The 21,059-nt window shown below is 33.8% G+C and overlaps 3 protein-coding genes across 4 annotated transcripts; 1 reads left to right on the top strand and 2 right to left on the bottom strand.

The window, feature by feature from the left end:
- The first annotated feature begins 3,866 nt into the window (after nt 1–3,866).
- On the top strand, nt 3,867–9,268 carry LOC130715038 (sec14 cytosolic factor-like). The gene is made up of 6 exons (XM_057565029.1): nt 3,867–4,044; nt 7,498–7,756; nt 7,846–7,882; nt 7,989–8,094; nt 8,763–8,873; nt 8,968–9,268. The coding sequence occupies exons 1-6, from the start codon at nt 3,955–3,957 to the stop codon at nt 9,085–9,087; spliced, it is 723 nt and encodes a 240-aa protein (XP_057421012.1). The 5' UTR covers nt 3,867–3,954; the 3' UTR covers nt 9,088–9,268.
- A 2,091-nt stretch (nt 9,269–11,359) lies between these two features.
- On the bottom strand, nt 11,360–14,872 carry LOC130713432 (ethylene-responsive transcription factor ERF114-like). Its single transcript, XM_057563200.1, has 3 exons — nt 14,839–14,872; nt 12,711–12,977; nt 11,360–12,022 (listed from the first exon to the last, which is right to left on the bottom strand). The coding sequence occupies exons 1-3, from the start codon at nt 14,870–14,872 to the stop codon at nt 11,487–11,489; spliced, it is 837 nt and encodes a 278-aa protein (XP_057419183.1). The 3' UTR covers nt 11,360–11,486.
- Nucleotides 14,873–15,570: 698 nt separating this feature from the next.
- Nucleotides 15,571–20,790, bottom strand: LOC130710683 (protein BONZAI 1-like). Of its 2 annotated transcripts, none has more exons than XM_057560027.1 (16): nt 20,540–20,790; nt 20,371–20,418; nt 19,930–20,078; nt 19,782–19,830; nt 19,498–19,554; nt 18,912–19,094; nt 18,694–18,828; nt 18,046–18,107; nt 17,848–17,950; nt 17,649–17,763; nt 17,115–17,191; nt 16,907–17,044; nt 16,666–16,830; nt 16,368–16,481; nt 16,107–16,206; nt 15,571–16,026 (listed from the first exon to the last, which is right to left on the bottom strand). In XM_057560027.1, exons 1-16 carry the CDS (start codon nt 20,687–20,689, stop codon nt 15,932–15,934), a joined length of 1,740 nt encoding a protein of 579 aa, XP_057416010.1. In that variant the 5' UTR covers nt 20,690–20,790; the 3' UTR covers nt 15,571–15,931. The 2 variants fall into 2 exon arrangements, with proteins under 2 accessions (XP_057416010.1, XP_057416011.1); XM_057560028.1 differs by having other exon boundaries at nt 16,107–16,203.
- Between the last annotated feature and the right edge of the window lie 269 nt (nt 20,791–21,059).

The following is a 21,059-nucleotide window of genomic DNA, read 5'->3' as shown; positions in this document are numbered from 1 at the left end:
AGTATTAAGATTTGCTTGGCACATGTCCCTTGTGTCATGTCGTTTCCTATGCTAATCTAGCTGGCGGTCATATTGATCAACCAACATGGTGTTTATGTGGTTATGAGACATTTGAGTTGGCTGAAATTTAATTTGACAATATGGCTAATTGGGTTGATCGATACAGTGTCAATGTCAATCAATGAAATTATTAAGAGAATTGTAATGAAATTTTGAGGGGTAACAAGTCTGACAACGATTGCAAAAAAAAGAACTTGAGACATGAATCATGGAGGATATATACTGAATTTCATCAACTGAAACATATGAGTTTTGATATATAGACTACTTATAGTGACAAATATTTTTAGACATCAAGATCCAAGAACATTTGCAAAGATCAAAGATGGAGAGAATGTCATGTGGCAGTATGACTTCTTAATTGCATCAAATAAAATGGGTCATTAGGGGTTTGTTACTATTAAGATATTCAAGTACTAACATTTTTGCAATATCATTGGGGTAATGCATAATAGACAACACCTGTCTATGGAATAGTATAGATGACCACTTGACCAGATCGAATTAATTGTATTCGGTTTCTGGAACGAACTGTATTAATTGTGGTTCGTTGTTCACCAAACTAGCTAGCTGATATAACAAGTAAATGGATTATCTAACCAGGCCACAAATTTTGTATACATATTTTTTTTTAGGCAATTAGAAATATATTGAATAGAAGTACAAGGGGTACTTCAACCCAATACAGAGAAAGAAGGGAGAAAGAGCTAGAAAGAATGAACGATAGTAAGAACCTACCAATGTCAAAGCTACCCCACCTAATACCTCCTTGAAAATAGTCTCTCTAGAGTCAGCCTCATTAAAACCTTACTAGGATAAAACCCCTTGAGAAAACCTAGCAAGGAAAAAGAGTACCGATTATGAAGAGACAAGACTAAATTATCAAGGAAGTTTACAAAAAGTCTATCAACCCACCCAAAACCCAGTTGCTAATCCTCCATATACCAGAACCCAACATGTAAGTCACCATCAAAATGAACCAGATAGAGATTTTGTATACATATGCTTTTATACTCCAGTTGACTTTTATTTAGATCTGGTATCCATTATCTAATCAGCGCGACAAATTTTGTATCTACACTTTTTATAGTAGTGAGTACTAACTCAACTTTATTTAGATCTGGTATTCGGGATGTAAAAACAGTAAGAGTTTAATGGATATGCACTGTCAGTGTAAAACTGTTTTACACTGACAACCAATCATAACATGCCATATAAGTGAAATAATATCTTTCATCTTAAATTTTAATTAAAACAAGAATATATTTGATGATGTGGCGGAATTCAATTGGGCGACTGTGTAAACAAAGTTTACACTGACAGTGTATACCCATTAAATTCAAACAGTAAAGCATTTTATTTGTTGATAACAAAAATACGATTTATAATTAACATCAATATTTAGATTGTTTTCAACCATAAAAATGAAAGTATTTATATTATGTTTTCAATTTAATAAATATTTTCATTTTCAATAAAATCTTTTAATTTTCTTATCTTTTTAACTGAAAAAAAAATTAAGAGAGTATAGATATTTCTATAACTTATTGTACACCTACATATGATTTTTAAAAGAAAAAAATCATTTATTTATAACCTACTCCATTGTGCCAACGAGTGGTAGGGTGCTAAGAAATTAAGGAGAAGAAGAAATAAAATAAACAGGCACAATAGTTTAACGTGAAAAAATACAAATTAATGAAGAAAAAAATCACGGCTAAAATTAGTACTAGTGAAGATTGTTACAACTTACAACACATAAACTATTCCGAATATCACTTTAATACATCGGTACACTCACACCTTCACAAAATAAATATTTAAACTAAGTTAAATATATATAAGCTAAATGAAAATGCTACTAATTTTATATATCTTCAGACTTCAAATAAATAACTTGGGTCTAATATATAGTCTTAACGTCCCTCTTACTTCAACATCCTAAATAATATGAGACTTTTACGATTAACGAGTGGTCAGTGTTACGAAATAACACAACCAAAAATATAAAATAAGCATAATTAAAATACAAGAACTTAATGTGAAAAATAAAATAAAATCAACGAAAAATCACAACCGTTGTATAAACTATTAACTATATATGATATGAACACATATGTGTTGAGGTGCTTCCCTATAGCTTCTAGCTGTGTCATTTCTTGGTTCTACTTGTAAGACCACCTCCAATGGTGTTTAATGGGGGTGTTTAATGTTGAAAGGGGTGTGTAATGGTGTTGAATTGAAGTGTTGAAAGTTGAAAGGGGAAGAGAGGAGTTGAAAAAATTAAACAGAGTTGAAACCTGTGTCCGGAGACACGTGGCACGCCCTGATTGGTGACCGTCAGGCGCGTGCCACACACGCGCCAACGAGGCGCGTAACGCTGCAGGTTTGGCAGCGTGTGGGTCCCAGTGCATCCCGACGTGGGACGCGTGGCACGCAACCGTTGGGCACCGACAGGCGCGTGCCACGCACGCGTCAGAGGAGAGAGAGAGGGCCTGCAGCGTTACACGTGTCACATTTTTATTCGTCCGGGCGATTTTCGTTTATCCTAATCTTTCCAACTCAATTATTTCATTCAAAAAAAAATTTAAAAAAATTATCAAAATTCATGATTTTTTTTTTCTCTATAAATAGAGACTTGGTTCGTTTGATTTGGACACAGAAAAAAAAAACAAAGTTTTCCATCATCTTATCATCTTATTATCTTATTGTGTGCTTAGTTTCTTTTCTTCCATTTGAAGTTAATAAAATAAAATAAATTATTATGTATATTTTTTTTAAAAAATATTAAATTGTTAAGTGTTTTAATTTAATTTACGTTAAAAAAAATATTACGTTAATTTAATTTAATTTAAAAAAATAAAAGAAACATTAAATTAAATTAAATTAAATCAATAATAGTTTATTTAATTTAATTTTTATCAAAAATTTTAATTTTATGAAATTATAAAAAAAAAATATAAAATTAAATCAAAATATGAAATAAAAAAAGTAGTGGGGTAGGGGGTAGGGTGTTGAGTGAAAAATCATTGGAGTGGGTAAAAGTTGAATGAAGTGTTGAACTGGAGAGAGAGAAGGTGATGCTGAGTGTTGGGAAGAGAAAAAGTGGAGTGTTGAGGGTGTTAAATGTTGAAACCATTGGAGATGGTCTAAGGATTGGGTTGAGAATTTACTATTTCTAATCTTTGGCCTTTATTGCTATCAGACATAGACATATAGGCTCTGACCACCTTGTCTTATGAGTCTATGACCCCTCTTTTACTACTATCAATAAATTTTGATCTATAAAAAAATAATAAACACATATTTGAAGATTCTTAGAGAACATGTACTTCTTTCAATCTTATCTGAATACCCAATATACTCACATCTCACAAATCAAATATTTAAACAAAGTTATTTATAAGCTTAAACTATTTGTCATCCAAGTTTAATTTTAAATGTAAAAATCGATTCATTACCCACACTAAGTATTAGTAAAGGATTGAGTTGGAGTACTGAGTACATGATGTTAATTTAGTTGGCTTGAACAGAATTGTTTACCTAAAAAAATTGCATTGTTGTCAGCATTTATAAGAAGTGTCATACAAGATTAAACTAAGAAGTGTGCATGCATAATGACCCAAAACCCCTTAATTATTGAATGTTGGTTAGCCCAATTAGTTGTCGTTAATAAACTCCGAAACTAGTGGCGAAAATGAAAGTCCATAATCAAATTTAGAACTGATCAACATCCATCTCAGAATTAGAACAAGCATTAATTGCTATGAGAACTCTACTTTTCCTACATATACGTAACATACCAGCTGGAACTTCATTCAAAGCTCAAACCTTGCTTTCGGTGCTTCTTCTTCTTTTTCACTGTACGAGAGGACAAAGAAGAAGAAGAAGAAAATGGATGTTGGAGTGAAAGTCGACAATACTGAACTCACCAAAATTCGCCTTGTGAGACGCTTCGTTGAGTCTCAGGATCCCTCTTCTAAGGTACTACTACGTTAACCATTCTCTTAAGCACTGTTTGTTTGTGTGAAAATTCTTTTAATTACACAAAAAAAATGAATAAAAGAAGTACTTTTAAGAAGGAAAGGGTCTTTTGGCTTTTCTGTTTTGGAATGCTCATCAGGTAGAAGATTGTTAATTAGTCTAGTCTTCATCCAAACACGTATTTAGTTAGTTACAACGCAGTACAATTACATGTGTTTTAGGATGCTCCAGATTCAAGAAATAGAGACAATTTTTTTAACAAATTAAATAATACTCCCTACGGATTCTCAAGGATTAGTTTATTTTGTACTTTTTCCCTCTACGGATTCTCAAGGATTTTTTTCTGATTTTTTTTTTATGAAACTAACCCTTCTTTTCCTTTTCTATCTCCAACATCTTGTATCCATCCAAATGCATGATTAATAGCTAAATAGTACTTCATGTGTTTGTGTGGAGTTTGCTTTTTGTTGAAAGCAAAAACAACTCTTTTTTTTTTCTTTTCAGATATCTCTCTTTCATAAAACTGTATCTGTCTGTCATGACCTCTTAATAAATGATTTTATTAGGATTCGAATTGTGGTCTCATTCTAACATATATCTAGTTTATATATTGCTAGACAAACACATCTTGATATATAACTCACTTTTTCCTTTTTTTCCAAACAGAAAAATAATTTTATTTAGATGATAAATTTTCTTGAACAAATCTCTCAAGCGAGTATTCTATAAAGGCCAAACCACCCACCACATTAATTAATGTCCCGAAAACTTAATATATTTAAACAAATGAAAGTCAAAACCCTTCCACTAATTAATAATCCAAATTCCAAGGAATCATAAACCACACAAAATTTCTTTAGCAAAGCTTCATCCATTTTTCAAAATAAATAGAAGTCCTCTTCTAAGATTTTATTACATATTCAAAACACACAATATACTTGCCAAAGCTTGGATTAGGATAAAAACAAAAAAAAAGTATAATTTGTAAATTCAATAAGTACTAAGTTATAAATTTAAATTTATTAAGATACTTAAAGTTCGATTGTTGGAAGCTCCAGCACTGCCTTCACCCTTGATTATCATGTTGAATAAGATTTTTTCCATTATTTTGCACCTTTGGAGCATCTCCTTTAAACACATTCGGGGAAAAGCAAATTTATATGCTGATTGAGTAGCCTCTTTGGAGTTACGTTTGCATAGTACTCTTAGGATTTGATCTGTTCGATCCCCCAATGAGTTTGGTCCCCGCTTCTTGCCTAGGAGCTAATGCCTATAGCGGTGTTGTGCTATCTCAGAGTAGCATTTTGTTTTAATATCGAATTCAAAAAAAAAAAAAAAATATCAAGATACTCGCGGTAGGTTAGTATAAAACATAAAGGAGAACAAGAGATAACAACCCAATATATAGTACTAGAGGACAATAATAAGAACTTTTTTTTTACTCTCATTTAGTATATTGTTGTTGATTAAAGTGGGAAAGTAATAAATGAAATTAAGAAATACATATTTTAGTTCAGATATTATATTATTATATGTCAATAAAATATGATATGGCTACATAGTGTGGGTGGTCTAAGGGGATTACTTATTTTCTGTTTTTTTGTCCCTACTTGGGAGGGTTAATGCTTATTATTCAATCAAATTCTCCTGTTCATTTTTTTATTATATGTCAATTATTTTTTATAATCATGTGCAGAATATTAAAAAAAAACAATAAAACTTATGAATCAAACTCTATTTTTGTTGAAAAATAACCGAAAAATAACCTGGGAAATGTTGTTACTTTCTCTCTATTTTTGTTGTGCTTCTTAAATGCTGTAGTGTCAGTGAGTACAAAGACTTGAGTTTAAGTGGGGAATATCATTTAATGCATGCAATATTATGCACCTACCGACTGACACAATGGGACCTGACGCCACATGCAGGAATAAAAATTTAAGACACTGTTTCAAAAAAAATTAAGACACGGCAAGGTAAAATTCAAGACATGCAGCTTGAATAATATTTTTTGTCTTATATTCATTTTTATTATAAGATGATCAAATCACAAAATTTAATTAGATTTTTGTGGAAAATTTATTTAAAACCTCGAATTTATTTACACACTATTAATATATATTGTTATTAATTTTTTTAAATGTTATTAATACTTACTTTGGCATTTTTTGTCCAATATTATATTTTCTATAGAGTAGTTGAAATTCACATGAGATTCACTGAATTATATAAGTCACATCCTTAATTTGGTGGACTCTAATAAATTTTAGTAACAAAAAGGTTAATGTTTTTTTTTTGAACTCAACAAAAGGTTAATGTATTAAAACAAAATGCTAACGTGAATGTTGATGAGGGTACTAATAATCTAATATTGAATCAATGGAGGACTGAATTAAAAACTAAAAAGTTGAATTAGCACACAACTGCATAACCCATTACAATTGACCAAAAAATGATAAACCCATTACAATATTCCAATGGTTTTTGACCGAAAAAAAAATTACAATGCTTTAGTCTTTTCTATTTTGGGTATTTTTCTATTTTCTTTAGTGAAGACCGGCATCGATGACAACGACAATTATATCTTTCTGTACTTGTTTTCTCTAGATGATTAATTTGGCAGATTGATAGGTTAAATACTACTTTATAATAAACAAAACCAACACACTAAAAAAATGGGGTGCAACATGTCATATTCTGGATATTTACTCATAACATAAATTAAAAATAATATATGGTTCACGCTAGCTCCATGATAAATGAACAGCCTTATAAATGTCAACATCTAAGACAAGGGAATATTCTAGCATTATAGAAAATTGCTAATTAATTACTCCTATATGATTTCTAAAATCAAACAAAAAAACTCATCCAGTTCGGTTTCTTAGTGGATCACTTTGGTCTCTCAGCTAATGGGCTAGCCGGCCCAAATGACTATGAGTCTTGCAACAAAAACATAATGATGCTAGCTGTTCACAAAGAGTTCTAAAGGACAAGGTCAACAAAAAGAAGTGCAATGCTTCTCAAGAATCAAAACCTTAAGCACGTTCAAAAAAAAAAAAACTTAAGCAAATGTCTTTTGAAAATTCAAAAATCATTTACTCCACCAACGTGAGCATCAATCTCCAAGGACTAGGGAATTGTGGAATTCCCATTAAATTTACACATGATGGACGAAATAGTGTTATCTAATAGTGTCTATTAAAAATTTAAAATTATGTTTGTTATGAGTGGAGCTAAACGTGTGGGATTGATTTTATATCTCTTGATTTCTACCACGGGCTATGTGAACTTCAAGATATTCAACCATTGAGGAAAAATATTTTGTTGAGAGAAGTCTACTTACTTAATATGATTTCTGAGTGATGATTAGTCTCATAATAACTGTCCGTACAAAAAAGAGCAGAACACAAGATATGCTTAAGTTAAACTTGTTGGCATTTGTACATATTGCAGGAAGAAGATGACCTGACGATTAGAAGATTCCTGCGCGCTCGTGATTTAGATGTGGAGAAAGCTTCAGCAATGTTCCTCAAGTACTTGAAATGGAGACGTTCCTTTGTTCCAAATGGTTCTATCTCTCTGTCTCAGATTCCTAATGAACTTGCACATGACAAGGCCTTCACCCAAGGACGTGATAAGCAAGGTCGACCTATATTTGTTGTCTTCGGTCGAAATCATTTTCAAAACAAACATGGTCTAGATGAATTCAAACGTATGAAATTTCCTATTCCTGAATGATCTTGTTGACATTATTACAATTTAATTTAGAGCCTAGTTATTTCAACTCTGTTTGTAACACAGGATACGTGGTCTATCTTCTTGATAAACTATGTGCAAGGTAATCCCTTTTCCAATATTAGACCCTGCTTTTAAAACACTGAACCTTTTTTAGAAGCTTGAATGGATATTATTAGTAATGTTACATTAATTTTTGGTATCTGCAGCATGCCACCTGGGCAAGAAAAGTTTCTTGGCATAGCAGAACTTAAGGGATGGGGATACTCAAACAGTGATGTACGCGGGTACATCAGTGCTCTGTCCATTTTGCAGGTATGGTTTTCTATTATTCACCTTATTGCAAATGTGAGTAAGAAGTCGAATATTATATAAAATAGATAATTTTGAACGATTTATAAATGAGCAGACCCAGTTCTAATAAATTAAGATTGAGTTAAGCATATGGGATGTTAATCAACTTGTATGGTTTGCTCTTAGCCCCTTGTTCACATGCCAAATAAAAGTAGTCATACATCAACTATGTTTCTTACTTGGTGCATCTTTTGCATAGATTAAGATCTTCTCCCCTCTAGTTTCACTAATAAGATTTTGTCACGTTAATTAAAAACTACTCTTGTAAGTTTTAACCAACCTATCCATATTTGTTTAAGTGACATGTCAGAATTTCACACATAAAATGTTGAATCCAATTTCCCTATAGGTAAATTTTCTTAAATCATTGGTTAAGGGTTGAATAGCCAACTGATTGACTCAGATTTAAAATTATTTTATTAAATATACAACTAGTTTAAATATGAGTGATCCAATCATATAATCAAACGACTGCGAATCTCTAATTGCAATGAATGTATGGAGATTTGCCTGCAGGGAATCCAAATCCTGAGTTGTGACAACAGTTTTTCTTCCCTTTTGCATATATTTGTGTGTGTTTACTTGGAAACTCTGTACACTCATAGCTTATGATCATTTTCTTGATGCAGGACTACTATCCTGAAAGGTTGGGGAAGTTTTTTATTGTCCATGCACCTTACATATTTATGAAAATTTGGCAGATCATTTACCCTTTCATTGACAATAAAACCAAGAAGAAGGTGAAGTTTCAAAATTAATTGTACCTCAATGCATGCTATGATTACACTATATGTTTGAGATGAAAATATTTAGAATTTGAGATTTCCTTTGCAGATAGTGTTTGTGGATAACAATAAGGTGAAATCAACACTGCTAGAAGATATAGATGAAAGTCAGCTCCCAGAGATTTACGGTGGCAAACTGCCATTAGTATCGGTCCAGGATAGCAATTAGCAACTAATTAAAATCACTGGCGAAATACAGAGTAACCATCATAAAAATAAATAAAATTTCTGTTTAGTTAATTACCGTTAGTGTTTGTTTTCCAGTTTCTTTGTACTCCAATAATTGACATTGTTGTTGTTGTTGTTGTATTAGCTAGGTATCATGAATAAAAATATTTCTAGTTTTATGACGTGGTGATACTATCTAGCTCTTCAAGTTCTGTTTACTATTGCTTTGTCTTCACTTTCAAAGGAAAATAGTGTAGGCTTGAGAAAATAGTGTTCCTGTACCCGGTAAAGGAAAACTCTCCTAGATCGTGACAAATGGAAACATACCAAACACCATAGAGTTTAGATGGCGCTCAAAACTATCTGTAATTTTCGGCGTTGCATACATGCATACTCAGAGTTAGGAGCCTACGATTCCGATACACGATAAACAATTACCACTCCAGTCGAGCTAATCTCTGATCAATTACACAAATCCAATCTCATTCATCCTTGAAACATGCCCCGGAGTAGAATTTCGTTGAGCGACTAGCCATCCCACTTAGGTCATACAAAAACATTAATTTGTTGCAATAGATTGCGTCCCACACACGACCATATATGTCCAGCAAAACCGATTGCCTCCTTGTAGTCACTTACCTCAATCAAGGGCACATTGTAACGTTGCATCCACCATGTCTCATCCCAAGTCAACATATCTATGATCAAGGAGCGAGCGTGGAGCTCAAAGTCCTCGCTACATTACACAAACAACGTTTCCCTACTCATTGGACTAAACAATGTGTCAAACATCGATCCAACAACCCCCTTCTTAGTTGCATCTCGTACTTATCATGACACATCAAACCTCGTTGCCCTCAAAACTCAACCCTATAAATGACGGGTTTCACATTATTTAAGGTACACAATCTTTTTTCCATAATTTACTTCCTGCTTCTCCCTCACTTTTTGACTTGGTCGGGTGTTAGAGTGTCATTACAAGTCATTTCACTGCCTAATGACGGAAGTTTACATTTTTTCCTAGAGAGGCACTATGTTGATAGGAAGCTCACCATCCTATCCTCTCAATCAATATTCTCTTAAGTGATTTGACCAGTCTAATCGTCCAATCAAATAGTAAGTAAGATGGATAACCCAATCGTTGACTCTTTCTATAATAGAGAAAGGAAAGAGTCTCAATCGATCTAATAGTGTTATTAATTGATCTCCTTTGTACATGTCAGGACTCAGGTGAATCCAGAAACATTTCTTATGCGCATATTTATTAAAGCCAATTGCGGCTTCATCTAATTACTTTTTTTTTGGCATAACTGACACCTAATGATCTGAACGGATTCAAGCTTCCTTCACGAAAGTGATCAACGATGGTTGAGCAAGTTGAAATTTGATATTGTCGTGGAAGATAATGATTGAGGAATGAAACTTGAAGTTTAAGTTGTAAATTGTAGTAAACGGCCGTAAAGTTTGAAATCATTGAATGAGGCCGAAACCGTGAGAATCCAAATCAACCTTTTGACTTTGAGTATTGACTTAATGACCTATATCTATATGACCTGGTCTGGCCGACGTGTGTCCTAGCTTGCAAGTGCATCTGTGTGACTTGAATTTTGCTCATATTTCATCACTTTTGTTTTGTAGTGAAATTGAATTGTTTTATTTTGCCCCAAGTCAACGAGTATTGAATGATGACCCATTAAGCCATCTATCTCTGTGTGTTTGGTTTCATGCCTCTTTCTAGCTAGATATACACTGAAGCTGGTAGTGATGAGAACTTAGAACCACAGAAATAAGCTAGTAGTGGTAGTAGTTTGGGTGACCAACAATCAATAATAAAAGCCGACATTTGATATTATTGTGACGCGGTTTCCGCTATCCTTCTAAACTTTCAAAATTAATGTCTGTGTTCACACCAACTTCTTCACACATATTTTACAACAATAACAATTGTTGTAGATAACTCTCGACTAACAATTGTTGTACACCGTAATGACAATGCGGTTACTGACTATAATGCGGAAGAAGTTCCGCCTGCGGTAACTCTATTTGTGGATACTGATGTTTTGGTTTTTTACGGTCACAATTTACATATTGCTAAAAAAAAATTCTAACTACTTAGAAGTGTAGCAAAGATCGACACAAAATTAACATGCATATTTATTTTACGGAAATTTAAAATCTCTTGCTTAACACGTTTTTTTTTTCACTTTTTGCATATGTCTTTGGAATCTCGGGCCAGTGTATCATTAGTGCATATCTTTTTAATTTCCCTCATCTTTTTACTAAAAGTTGTATTTTTTATATAAATAATCTTCTTCTTCTTCTTCAAATAAACATTTCCTTAACAACACATGAGCATAAAAGTAAATATATGGTTTCCAACGTCTACCGCATGCATCCAAATCACTTAGGAGGATCAGAAGTGGAAGAAGAACCACCAGATTGCATCGAAAACGTTAGAAGCTCTTTTTCTTGTTGAGAACGAGAGTTTCCGGAAGATGACGGTGAAGACGAAGAAGCACCCGATGAAGGACGAGAAGAAACAAACACGTGATCACTCCCATAAAAACGAGGTACTAAGAAATTGTTGCCATGAAGTACTGGATCAGATTGAGAAGGAAGAGCAATAGGAGCACGTGGTTGTGGTTGATGGATCAGTTGTGGACGATTTGTGAGGTAACCAAGTTTTGCTTTTCCTTCTTCTCCTTGTGTTGGTCCTTGTATGCATTGAACTTCAACTACTCTTTCTGGGAAATTAAGCTTAGCTTTGCTTCCTTTGAAAGAAAGAGCAGTTTTATCATAAGCAAGTGCAGCAGCCTCAGCGGTGTCAAAAGTTCCAAGCCAAACCCGAGCTGCCTTCTTTGGATCTCGAATCTCCGCCGCCCACCTCCCCCATGGCCGCTGCCGAACTCCTCTATACTTTCTTCTTATAATGTTTCCTTCAATTCAGACACACACACAAACTCACATATTATACATATTAATTACAACTTACAACAATATAATTTGCACACTTCTTTAACCTTTCTAACACTTAAAAAAAGCAAATAATATATACTATAAATAAGTAAAAGTGGCTTATCATTTATTATTATAATGGGCGAGGACTCCAAATTTCTGGTGAATCTGGAAGAGAGAGAGCTAGGAGAGTGGCCGGGAAGATAAGAAAGCAAAAAGTTATACAAAATGAGAAAATTATAAGATAAATGTAAGCGCATTAATTAGGTATGTGAAAAAAAAAATTAAGAGATTTCCACTATCCAAAAATAATAAGGAATCTATTTTAGAAATGTGAAAGGAGATTGAGATTTTTTTTAACTAAAGTCAAAAGATTCAGCTATATTATCATAGAAGTTGAAGGGAAAATATGATGATTTTTAGAAAGAAAAATTAACAAACCCTAAAGACGGCATACACATGAGGCAAGCATGATGTATTTTCAGGTTTGAACCAGGATCCAAAAGGAAATAAAGATGCTTAAAGTTTAATTAAAGTCTAGCTAACTATTGGAATTCTTCAAAAATTAATTTTAAAGTCATAATTAAACGTGGAGGAGTAGCTTTCTTATGAGTTCTAGAATTGAATCTCATGAAATGAACTAAATTCAAACATGCTATATGAACATACCTTGATCTTGCCGTGGTTGGGATTGTTCTTTTGCTGAATCACTAGTGAGCTCCTCCGATGGTGTTATTATTGGAGGTTGATTATGCAGTGAATCAGTCCCACCACCACCAATGACTTGAACAAGGGCAGAGACCACGGCTGACATGTCTTGCTGGGAACGAGTAGAGTAAATGGGGAAAGCTACTTGCTCCTCTTCTAATTTCTCTTCCGCTTCTTCCAAAGGAAGTGGCCTCTTTCCATGTTTTCGATCCAGAATTGCTTTGTGAACTCAACTGTGTCGTCCTTCACCAATTAATGATTCTGAATACTATGTAACTATATATTTTTCTTCATGCTTCCATGAAGGGTGGATGCCAAAATGATTGACTCTAACAAACTATGAGTGGATGGATCGGTTTTGTAGGTCGATGGAACAAACGCAAAGTAGGTCAAAGAATCAAAGGTAGAACAAATAGACGAGCTATATGATATTGATATAAGAAGAAAGGGGAGGAGACTAGGGTTTCCGCAATGAATTTTGTAGGCACGTAACTATAAACAGGATAAAGTAGTGGTTCAAGAAGTCTTCTCCCTTCCTCAATAGTCTACTTCCTTATTTAATTTTAAAAAATCTTGTGTTTTTTAATTTTATATTGTATTTGCATAGGGAAAATGTATCCTTGACATCTATTTCACGTCCAAATTTAAGAGAGAGACATAAATATAGATGAGAAATATAATAAATAATGTCATTAAAACATAAGAAAGGAATATGAAGAAAATTGAGTGTAAATAAGGTATAAGAAAAACTCATCCGAATATATCAAAATTGTTTACAGGATATGTCAAGGATGGTGTACTATACATTACTGATTAGGTAGGAAATTAAAGACGTTTATTGTAGCTAATCCTAGTTAATCGGCATCTTTTTCCCAGCTAATTGTGGATATACATTACTTATTCTATTATAATATCATAGTACTCCTATATTTTATATGAGGTTATGTTATATATTTAATATTTTTTATAATTATTATCTTTTTTTTTAAGTTGTAGGAGCAGAAATTAAACTACAAAGCCAGGATATAGCCTCAGACAAATCATGATCTAAGAATTTACGACACTCAATTTAAAGGATAGTCTAAAACATAAACTCCAAAGCCAAAATAAATTAATGAACCATGTTAAACTCTATATGAATTAATGAACCAAAACTTGATATTTTAATGAGCCAAACTCACCCGGCCTACAGGTATTATTTATATATCCATCTCCATATACGAATAAGTCAGATCATAGTTGCTTTGATCTCTTATATGTGTATCTCTTGTGAAAATGCTAGACTATATTTTTTTTTAGAAATAAATAGGATATATATTAAAAATGGACAAAGCTAATGTAAGATTGGATACTCTCACCACAAATTGTGTGTGAGGTCCTATGAGATATTTTCTTTAACAGCCAAAGTCTGATACAGGAACTAGCAAGAAAAAACAAGCTAAGAAAAAGGAAATATAGAACAACGAAGGACAAAAAGAGAAACAAGACAGTAAAAGAAAGCAGAAAATGCTAGACTATATATATATATAAGAGAAATAAAGTTTATTTAGTACTCTTGCGGTGTGATACCAACCAAGTCAAGGACTCTCAAGCAACCAACAACGATACCCTGCCTTGATGCACATGTTCAGTTTGAATCTCTTTGATCAGAATCAAATTTGAAAGCGATTAAGAAATTTTTACCATTTAATAAATATCTTATTGGTGAAATGTCAATGTATGTATAACTGAGATAAATGAGGATCGCAATATTGTCTCGAATGACATTAAAAGATGAAAGTTCTTTCTATGAAGGTAATACTTCCATTTGCGGTAGAAAGAGTTATTTTCGTCCATGCCAAATAAGTTGTCGATAGATTACGAACAACCAACAATAGAAAGAGTTGTTTTTGGTAATGTCTCATACTGACCAACGGTTTAGATTGTCAGTAATCTACTCATAGACAAATGTTACTGATTGGCCTAGACAATTGATAACTTAGTTGAACCTGTTAATACTTTACCGAAGACTTGTAAATAAATCGTTTGCAACTATTACTGACAATACATTTACCAACGGCAACGCAACTACCAGAAAGCCGTTAGAAACGTGTCATTACCAACAGCTTTTGCTCGTTGGCCATTGGTAACGACGAGTTTTCTTGCAGTGTTAATGATTCTACGAGCACATTTTCATGACTAACGAATTAAGACAATACGCCTTGGTAATGAGTTTATCTATGAAACCATTAATATTCTTGTATGATAACTTAAGTTGATGCTAAACATCTGGTAGTACCTTATTCATACACGAGGATTGCTCCTTAAGTTAAATAAATCCCTGACCCACATATTTGGTGGTTATTTTAATTTAATTACTAATAAAATTGGTTACACTCATTTAATTATTAATAAAATTAGTTACACTCATTTATTCTTTTAATGTTTCTGAATATTATCAATTTTTATAAGATAATATATTTTTAAAAGTATAATAAATTTTGATCTAATATTTGCTCGCAACTTTTTTTTTTTGAAATGAATATTTGCTTGCAACTTGCAAATGCAGCGATGCGATATAAGTACAACTACTGTGGATTTTAACATGTTCCTTACAAGATGAATTAAGATTTCAGTCCTGAATATTACGTACGCCATGAGGATCATGGGGCCAGATTGACCCAAATACACTCCCACTGCCAAGCCTATCTTTGAAAGGGGTGAATTAACCAAATTACAGAAATTAATTATGAGTAGACTCAACTTGTGATCCGCAAATTGTTGACTTGCATAAAAAAATTGTATGATGAAGAATTGAATGATTATTTTTCGAGGTTCAATGTAGACAAAGGTAGGACTAAAATTTTGCCCTCGCCTGGAAGAAAATAGAGATTTCAATCTGTACTATGGCTTTTTCCAAGCCCAAACAACCAGAAAACACTAAAAACATGAACACAAGAAGAAAAGAAAATTCCAACCATAAGGCTGGAAAGTGGAAAAGTACAAAACTCAAGATAAAGCAGCTAGCTGATGAACCCTTCTTGACCCGTTAGTTAGCATTTAGCATAAAGCATGGGTTCTTCTCAGCCAAATTTACCGATTCATGATATTGAAAATGAAATGGGCCTGAGAATTGCACAATGATCAATGAATAGAACACATTTCTGTACAGTATTTAGACCAAAAAAGAAGTCTTTACATGACTAGAGACTTGGTTGGATATCTCTGCTCCGCATGTAAGCTAAAAATTGAGTAGGTAGTTCTGCTAGAAGTGCTTGAACTACTGAAATTTCACCACCTGCAGTAGGAAGTAGTTTGCAAGAGATTGGTAAGTTAGAAGTCATTTGAGGAAGTCATAATTTGTAAATTAATACCTACTTTGAACATCCCGAAATGGAACAAACTGGACTATATCACGTGAAGCAATGCGTCCGTACGAACTTTCAAGCCTATCTCCTTTGTCAGCATCCAAAATCTGCTACATGGAACAACAAAATTACATTATGCCCTGCGGTGCTATACCAGTCACACAGCTCAACACCTCAGATACCAAACAATTATAACTCTTTTTTTTATACATCGGAAAACTAATTATAACTCTCTATATGAGTAAAAGAGCAAGCACATTGGAATAAATACCTCCATTTCTTTGAAATCAGCTCCTCCTACACCAACAATAAGGATGGATAATGGTAGGTCAGATGCTTTGACGAGAGCATCTTTTGTTTCTTGAAGATCCGTCACAACTCCATCCTAGGAGGACATTAATTAAAGAAATGTTATAAGTCAGTCAGTCTAGCATCATATTCTTTAAAGAAATGTAATCCATAATATGATCCTATAGCTTCAACACGTGTGCCTAGGATCATATTCTTATTATCACAAATATACTTCCACAGGTAAATACTGCAAAGAAACTGCATATTTTGATTCTTACTGTGATTATTAACAAAACAAAGTACTTTCTTCCACCATTTGCTACAGATTGGCTGGCAATAAGTGCAGCATTACTTATGACAGGTCCAAAAAGAGTTGGTCCTGCAAGAGAAACGTTAAGCAGGGCACTTGTGTATGCCATCATAATACCTTGGATGCCGTCCACCTGCAAAACACAGAGCTTATAATAAGGAACTATATCAATATGACAACAAAAGAAAGATCAGATTTCGCATTGCTACCTCACAGTAATTATTGCTTCCATTCAAGTTGAAACAATGGGAAACAGGACCATCAATTGGTCGTGCTCCAAATCCCCATGTAGGAAATCTCTTGTCTGAATCATAAAACTGTAGCACCTCCCCAACCTCAACAATTGCCTAGAAAGATATTTTTACATGTCAGTTACATATTAAATTATGAAAATTCAAATAAAAAAACATTTCTCACCCTCTGGTATGCATTTGGCCGTCCTGAAGGATCAATATAATGCAAAGAATCAGGAAGGCGTGAGTTTCCATTTGAAGCTGGTAAACAAAAGGAGGGGTTAGTCCTTCAAAATAAATAGCATACTTCTCATACATATATAACTGGCATGTCTGCTGGAAACATAGAATATGTCTTGTAAGGTTTATATTATTTTACAATCCTAAGGAAAATGTTGTTGCAGTGTTGGGGCTTGCTAAAGGAAAAAAAAAAGGTTAAGGAAGGCAAAGGTCAACCTCATATCAGAAGGGGACATGGACAAAAGGGGCCTTGAGATTAGCACTTTAGGAAACCCATAAATGCTCCCTCAAGGTGGCCTGCATACAGACTAACTCTCCCACGCTACTAGGCACACTAATGGAAACTGGAACCTAAGCATTAGCGAGGACTAAAAAGATGCTTTTTAATGGAAACTGGAACCTAAGCATTATTAAAAAAATTATCTATAACAGTCCAGAAAATAATTAAGTAGAACAAGTTTAAGGATATGTGACGTACCAGTAAAATCAATGGCCACCATGAAGTTCAACTCAAATCCCCCAGCCAAGTAATCCAGGAAAGTATATTGGACACTTTCAGAAAATTTATCCACAAATAGCCTGCTCTTCAACACCTGCGTTATAACTTATAGTCAAATATGCTTTTACGGAAAGATAGAGAAATTCATGATTGAAATAAACATTTAATATAATAAAACCTTGTTTTGAGAATTATGACCAACAGCTGCAGACAAGAATAAATTTTCTCCTTGGCCACCGAAATGAAGCTTCTCCAAATCCACCAAAGATTTCTGCACTTTTCTGATAAAAAAGAATAAACCATCCTGATATGCAATCTTCCCAGGAATAGATTTTAAGGGACAAAAGGACACAGACAAAAAGTAATTGCTGATTACCCCATCAAATCATGTCTGCCATTGCTATTAAAGTTATAGCACTCTATTACCAAAGGATTTTCCTGTATACAATAAAAAAGAAAAAATAAAGATAGTTTTCACTGTATCAGTATGTCTAATACCATAGTCCAAAATACTGCCCTGAAATAGAAGATAAAGTTATGTAATGTAAGGAAAAATTTCCATTGTTATGGTAACAAGAAATACAGAGTAACCCTTCCTGTAACGGTAAGATTTCTGCTCTCTGACTTACTGGTGACAGGTTTTAATCACAGAAACAACCACCAGTACATGGTAAGGTTGGGTAGATCAACCCTCCAAGACCCCATACCAGTGGAAGCCTAGTGCACAGGGCCACCAGTATGATAGCAATATTTTCATGCTCTAAGTGGACGGGCTGTTGTTAGTATATTAATAACATTGTATATGTTAGCACTAGCCAAAGATCCATATTATCACTGATGACAGGCATTGATCGAGATGCAGTGAAAAAGTGACTATTAGATATTACGCCATTAATGAGCATTTACCAAACAACTTAAGCTTTTAAAGAGTTGGTTATTGACGTGGTATTGAAGCCTACTAATTGGTTAGGAGTTCAATTCTTGATATTAGAATTAGGGTTAGGCCAAACTCTTTACTCTATACCTTGCTTCCTACTTGTTGAATATTCAAGTACACTGGCTTCCACGTTGGGCTGTGATCATTCTTTATAGCTTCTGTTTTGCAAATTGGAACATGGGTACCACCTTCCACGACTTTTGATATCAATAGAAAGGGATCCTGCAAGATACACGAAACCACTTTTATATCATAGTTGATTTCCTCATAATGCCTAAAAAAATATAATTTTTTAACGCACATACACTTTTTGAGAAGAGATCCCTATATTCCAAATCTGAACATCTAAGTATCATCTCTATTGAAGTTTTTGAGCTAATAGATTCCTCAGCATGCACCAAGAGCTTCCCACAGTTTAGGGAGGGGCTAGATCTCATAGAATCTCTTTGTAAATCTAATGTCATTGACCGATCAGGCTTTGTAATTATCTGCACAAGGAAAATTGTTACTGTTGTTGGGTACAATTGTTATTTGTTGAGATGCTAATCAATTTTCAGTAACGCATACTGAACCATAATTTGAGGATGCAATTATTGGATTCAAAAAATTTCAATATACTTGGTAGTTACCTAAGACTCTAAACACTGAAAAGTTAAGCATTTTCAAGCACCATATAACAGCGTATGTTGCCTATTGAACAGAGTCTGTCAAGTCTTAATGACAGACTCTCTGCAATATGTAATATACATTGAGACCATATATTGGAAAGAAAAACATTTATGTTGAGATAATGATAGTCGTAATGATATAGCTTCATTGAGATGTGAGAGTGCAGTGAATTTTCTTTTGTCTAATATCAATCAACAAAAAGTTAAACTGCCTCTCGATTACCTGGGATAATGCACAGGTTGCCTCTCCTAGATATTGCTGCTCTTCTAGCTTAAGGATCTGCATAAGTCAACCAAATATTTACTACCTGCACTTTTATACTAATGCTATATCAATATGTTATCACATTTCACATCTATTGAAAATTAATATCGTGTGAAGGAAAGAACTTGGATTCCCTAAATTAATTCAAATTAGATCACAGGATTCTCAGAATCAATGGGGCAATCTTGTAAACAGAAAGCGTGTGTGAGAGAGAGAAAGTGTATATATGATAAACTTTATACCTTGACATCTGCATTGTGAAACTGAGTATCAACATCATACACGCGAAACCTGTTATGAAAGAAATTTTATAGAACAATTCCTGGTGAAACAACAAAAATGCTCATATGCCGCATTGTTAGAAGTAAAAACATCGAAATTGAAACTTACACTAAAAACTGAACAACCTCAAAATGATAAATGAGAGTGTGTTTAGTAATCCATGTAGGTCTCAATGAATTCAGAACTACTTCCGTCCGACAAAGTTCCTCAAGTGCTCCATTTTTCCCTCTTGCATATAGAACCATCATCGGATCACTCTACAGCAAGGACACTTACTCAAATAACCATGTGACTGAATAATTGATTAAAATTGACTAAAATTAAAATCAATTTTACAAAATCAAGTTCATAAGTCAAATTTTGAAACTCCACTCCAAACATACACTCAGATACCTCACTAGCCACTACACAGTGTTACAATAATCTAAATTCCAATTTTCCTAGTTGTTTAGTTACTCTTTTACTATCATTACTATCATTTTTCAGAGCTAAGAAAAGCATTAATGGAGCTTGAGAATTGAGATTCATGAAATAGTGAAAACGACAAACCTTGGAGAGCACATCGCGATCACGCAAGCCAGAAGCAGAAAACGACAACTGCAGGAGAAAACAACAACAACACCACAGTTACATTCAGAAAGAGCTCTATGAAAACCAGATACATATTGCAACGAAGAATTGAAGTGGTGAAAGAAGTTGAGAGAGAAAACCAACCAACCTCGATCTGAGAGAAGAGGCCGTTGTAGCCGCGAGACCTGAGGAAGTTGTCGATGGCGTCGTTGGGAGCATCTGATGGCCTGAGCATGCCGCCGGCGGTGCCGCCGATTGCTGTACGGCCACCGGCGACGTCGGAGAAGCAGTTACCCATGGCGTTGAAATGAATGTGGTGTGGCGGAGACTTGGAAATTGAAAAGAAAAAGGAAAGAGACGACAAATTAATACATCAGCAAAACCAGACACGGAATATCCTTTTATTTATTTATCTACCTTGCAATTTCCCCAATTCAGGAAAAACCGCGTTTTTTTCTTTAAGCTTAACTTCATTTTAATAATAGTACTCCTATATACTTTGATTAATTTTAGATATTTTCTTTTGATATTATTTTTTCATAATAACCGCATGCATACCGCTAAAACCCGTAATCTTTTACTCTATAATCAGTGCATTAAGCAAGCAATAAAAGATTGATTAATGAGTTTTTTTCATTCATAAAAGTTGAGATTCGAATTCTCAACTT

This window comes from Lotus japonicus, chromosome 4 (genome assembly GCF_012489685.1).
Source record: "Lotus japonicus ecotype B-129 chromosome 4, LjGifu_v1.2".
Classification (NCBI taxonomy): Eukaryota; Viridiplantae; Streptophyta; class Magnoliopsida; order Fabales; family Fabaceae; genus Lotus; species Lotus japonicus.
The sequence above is the reverse complement of the archived record's forward strand: the minus strand, read 5'-3'. Positions and strand labels throughout refer to the sequence as shown.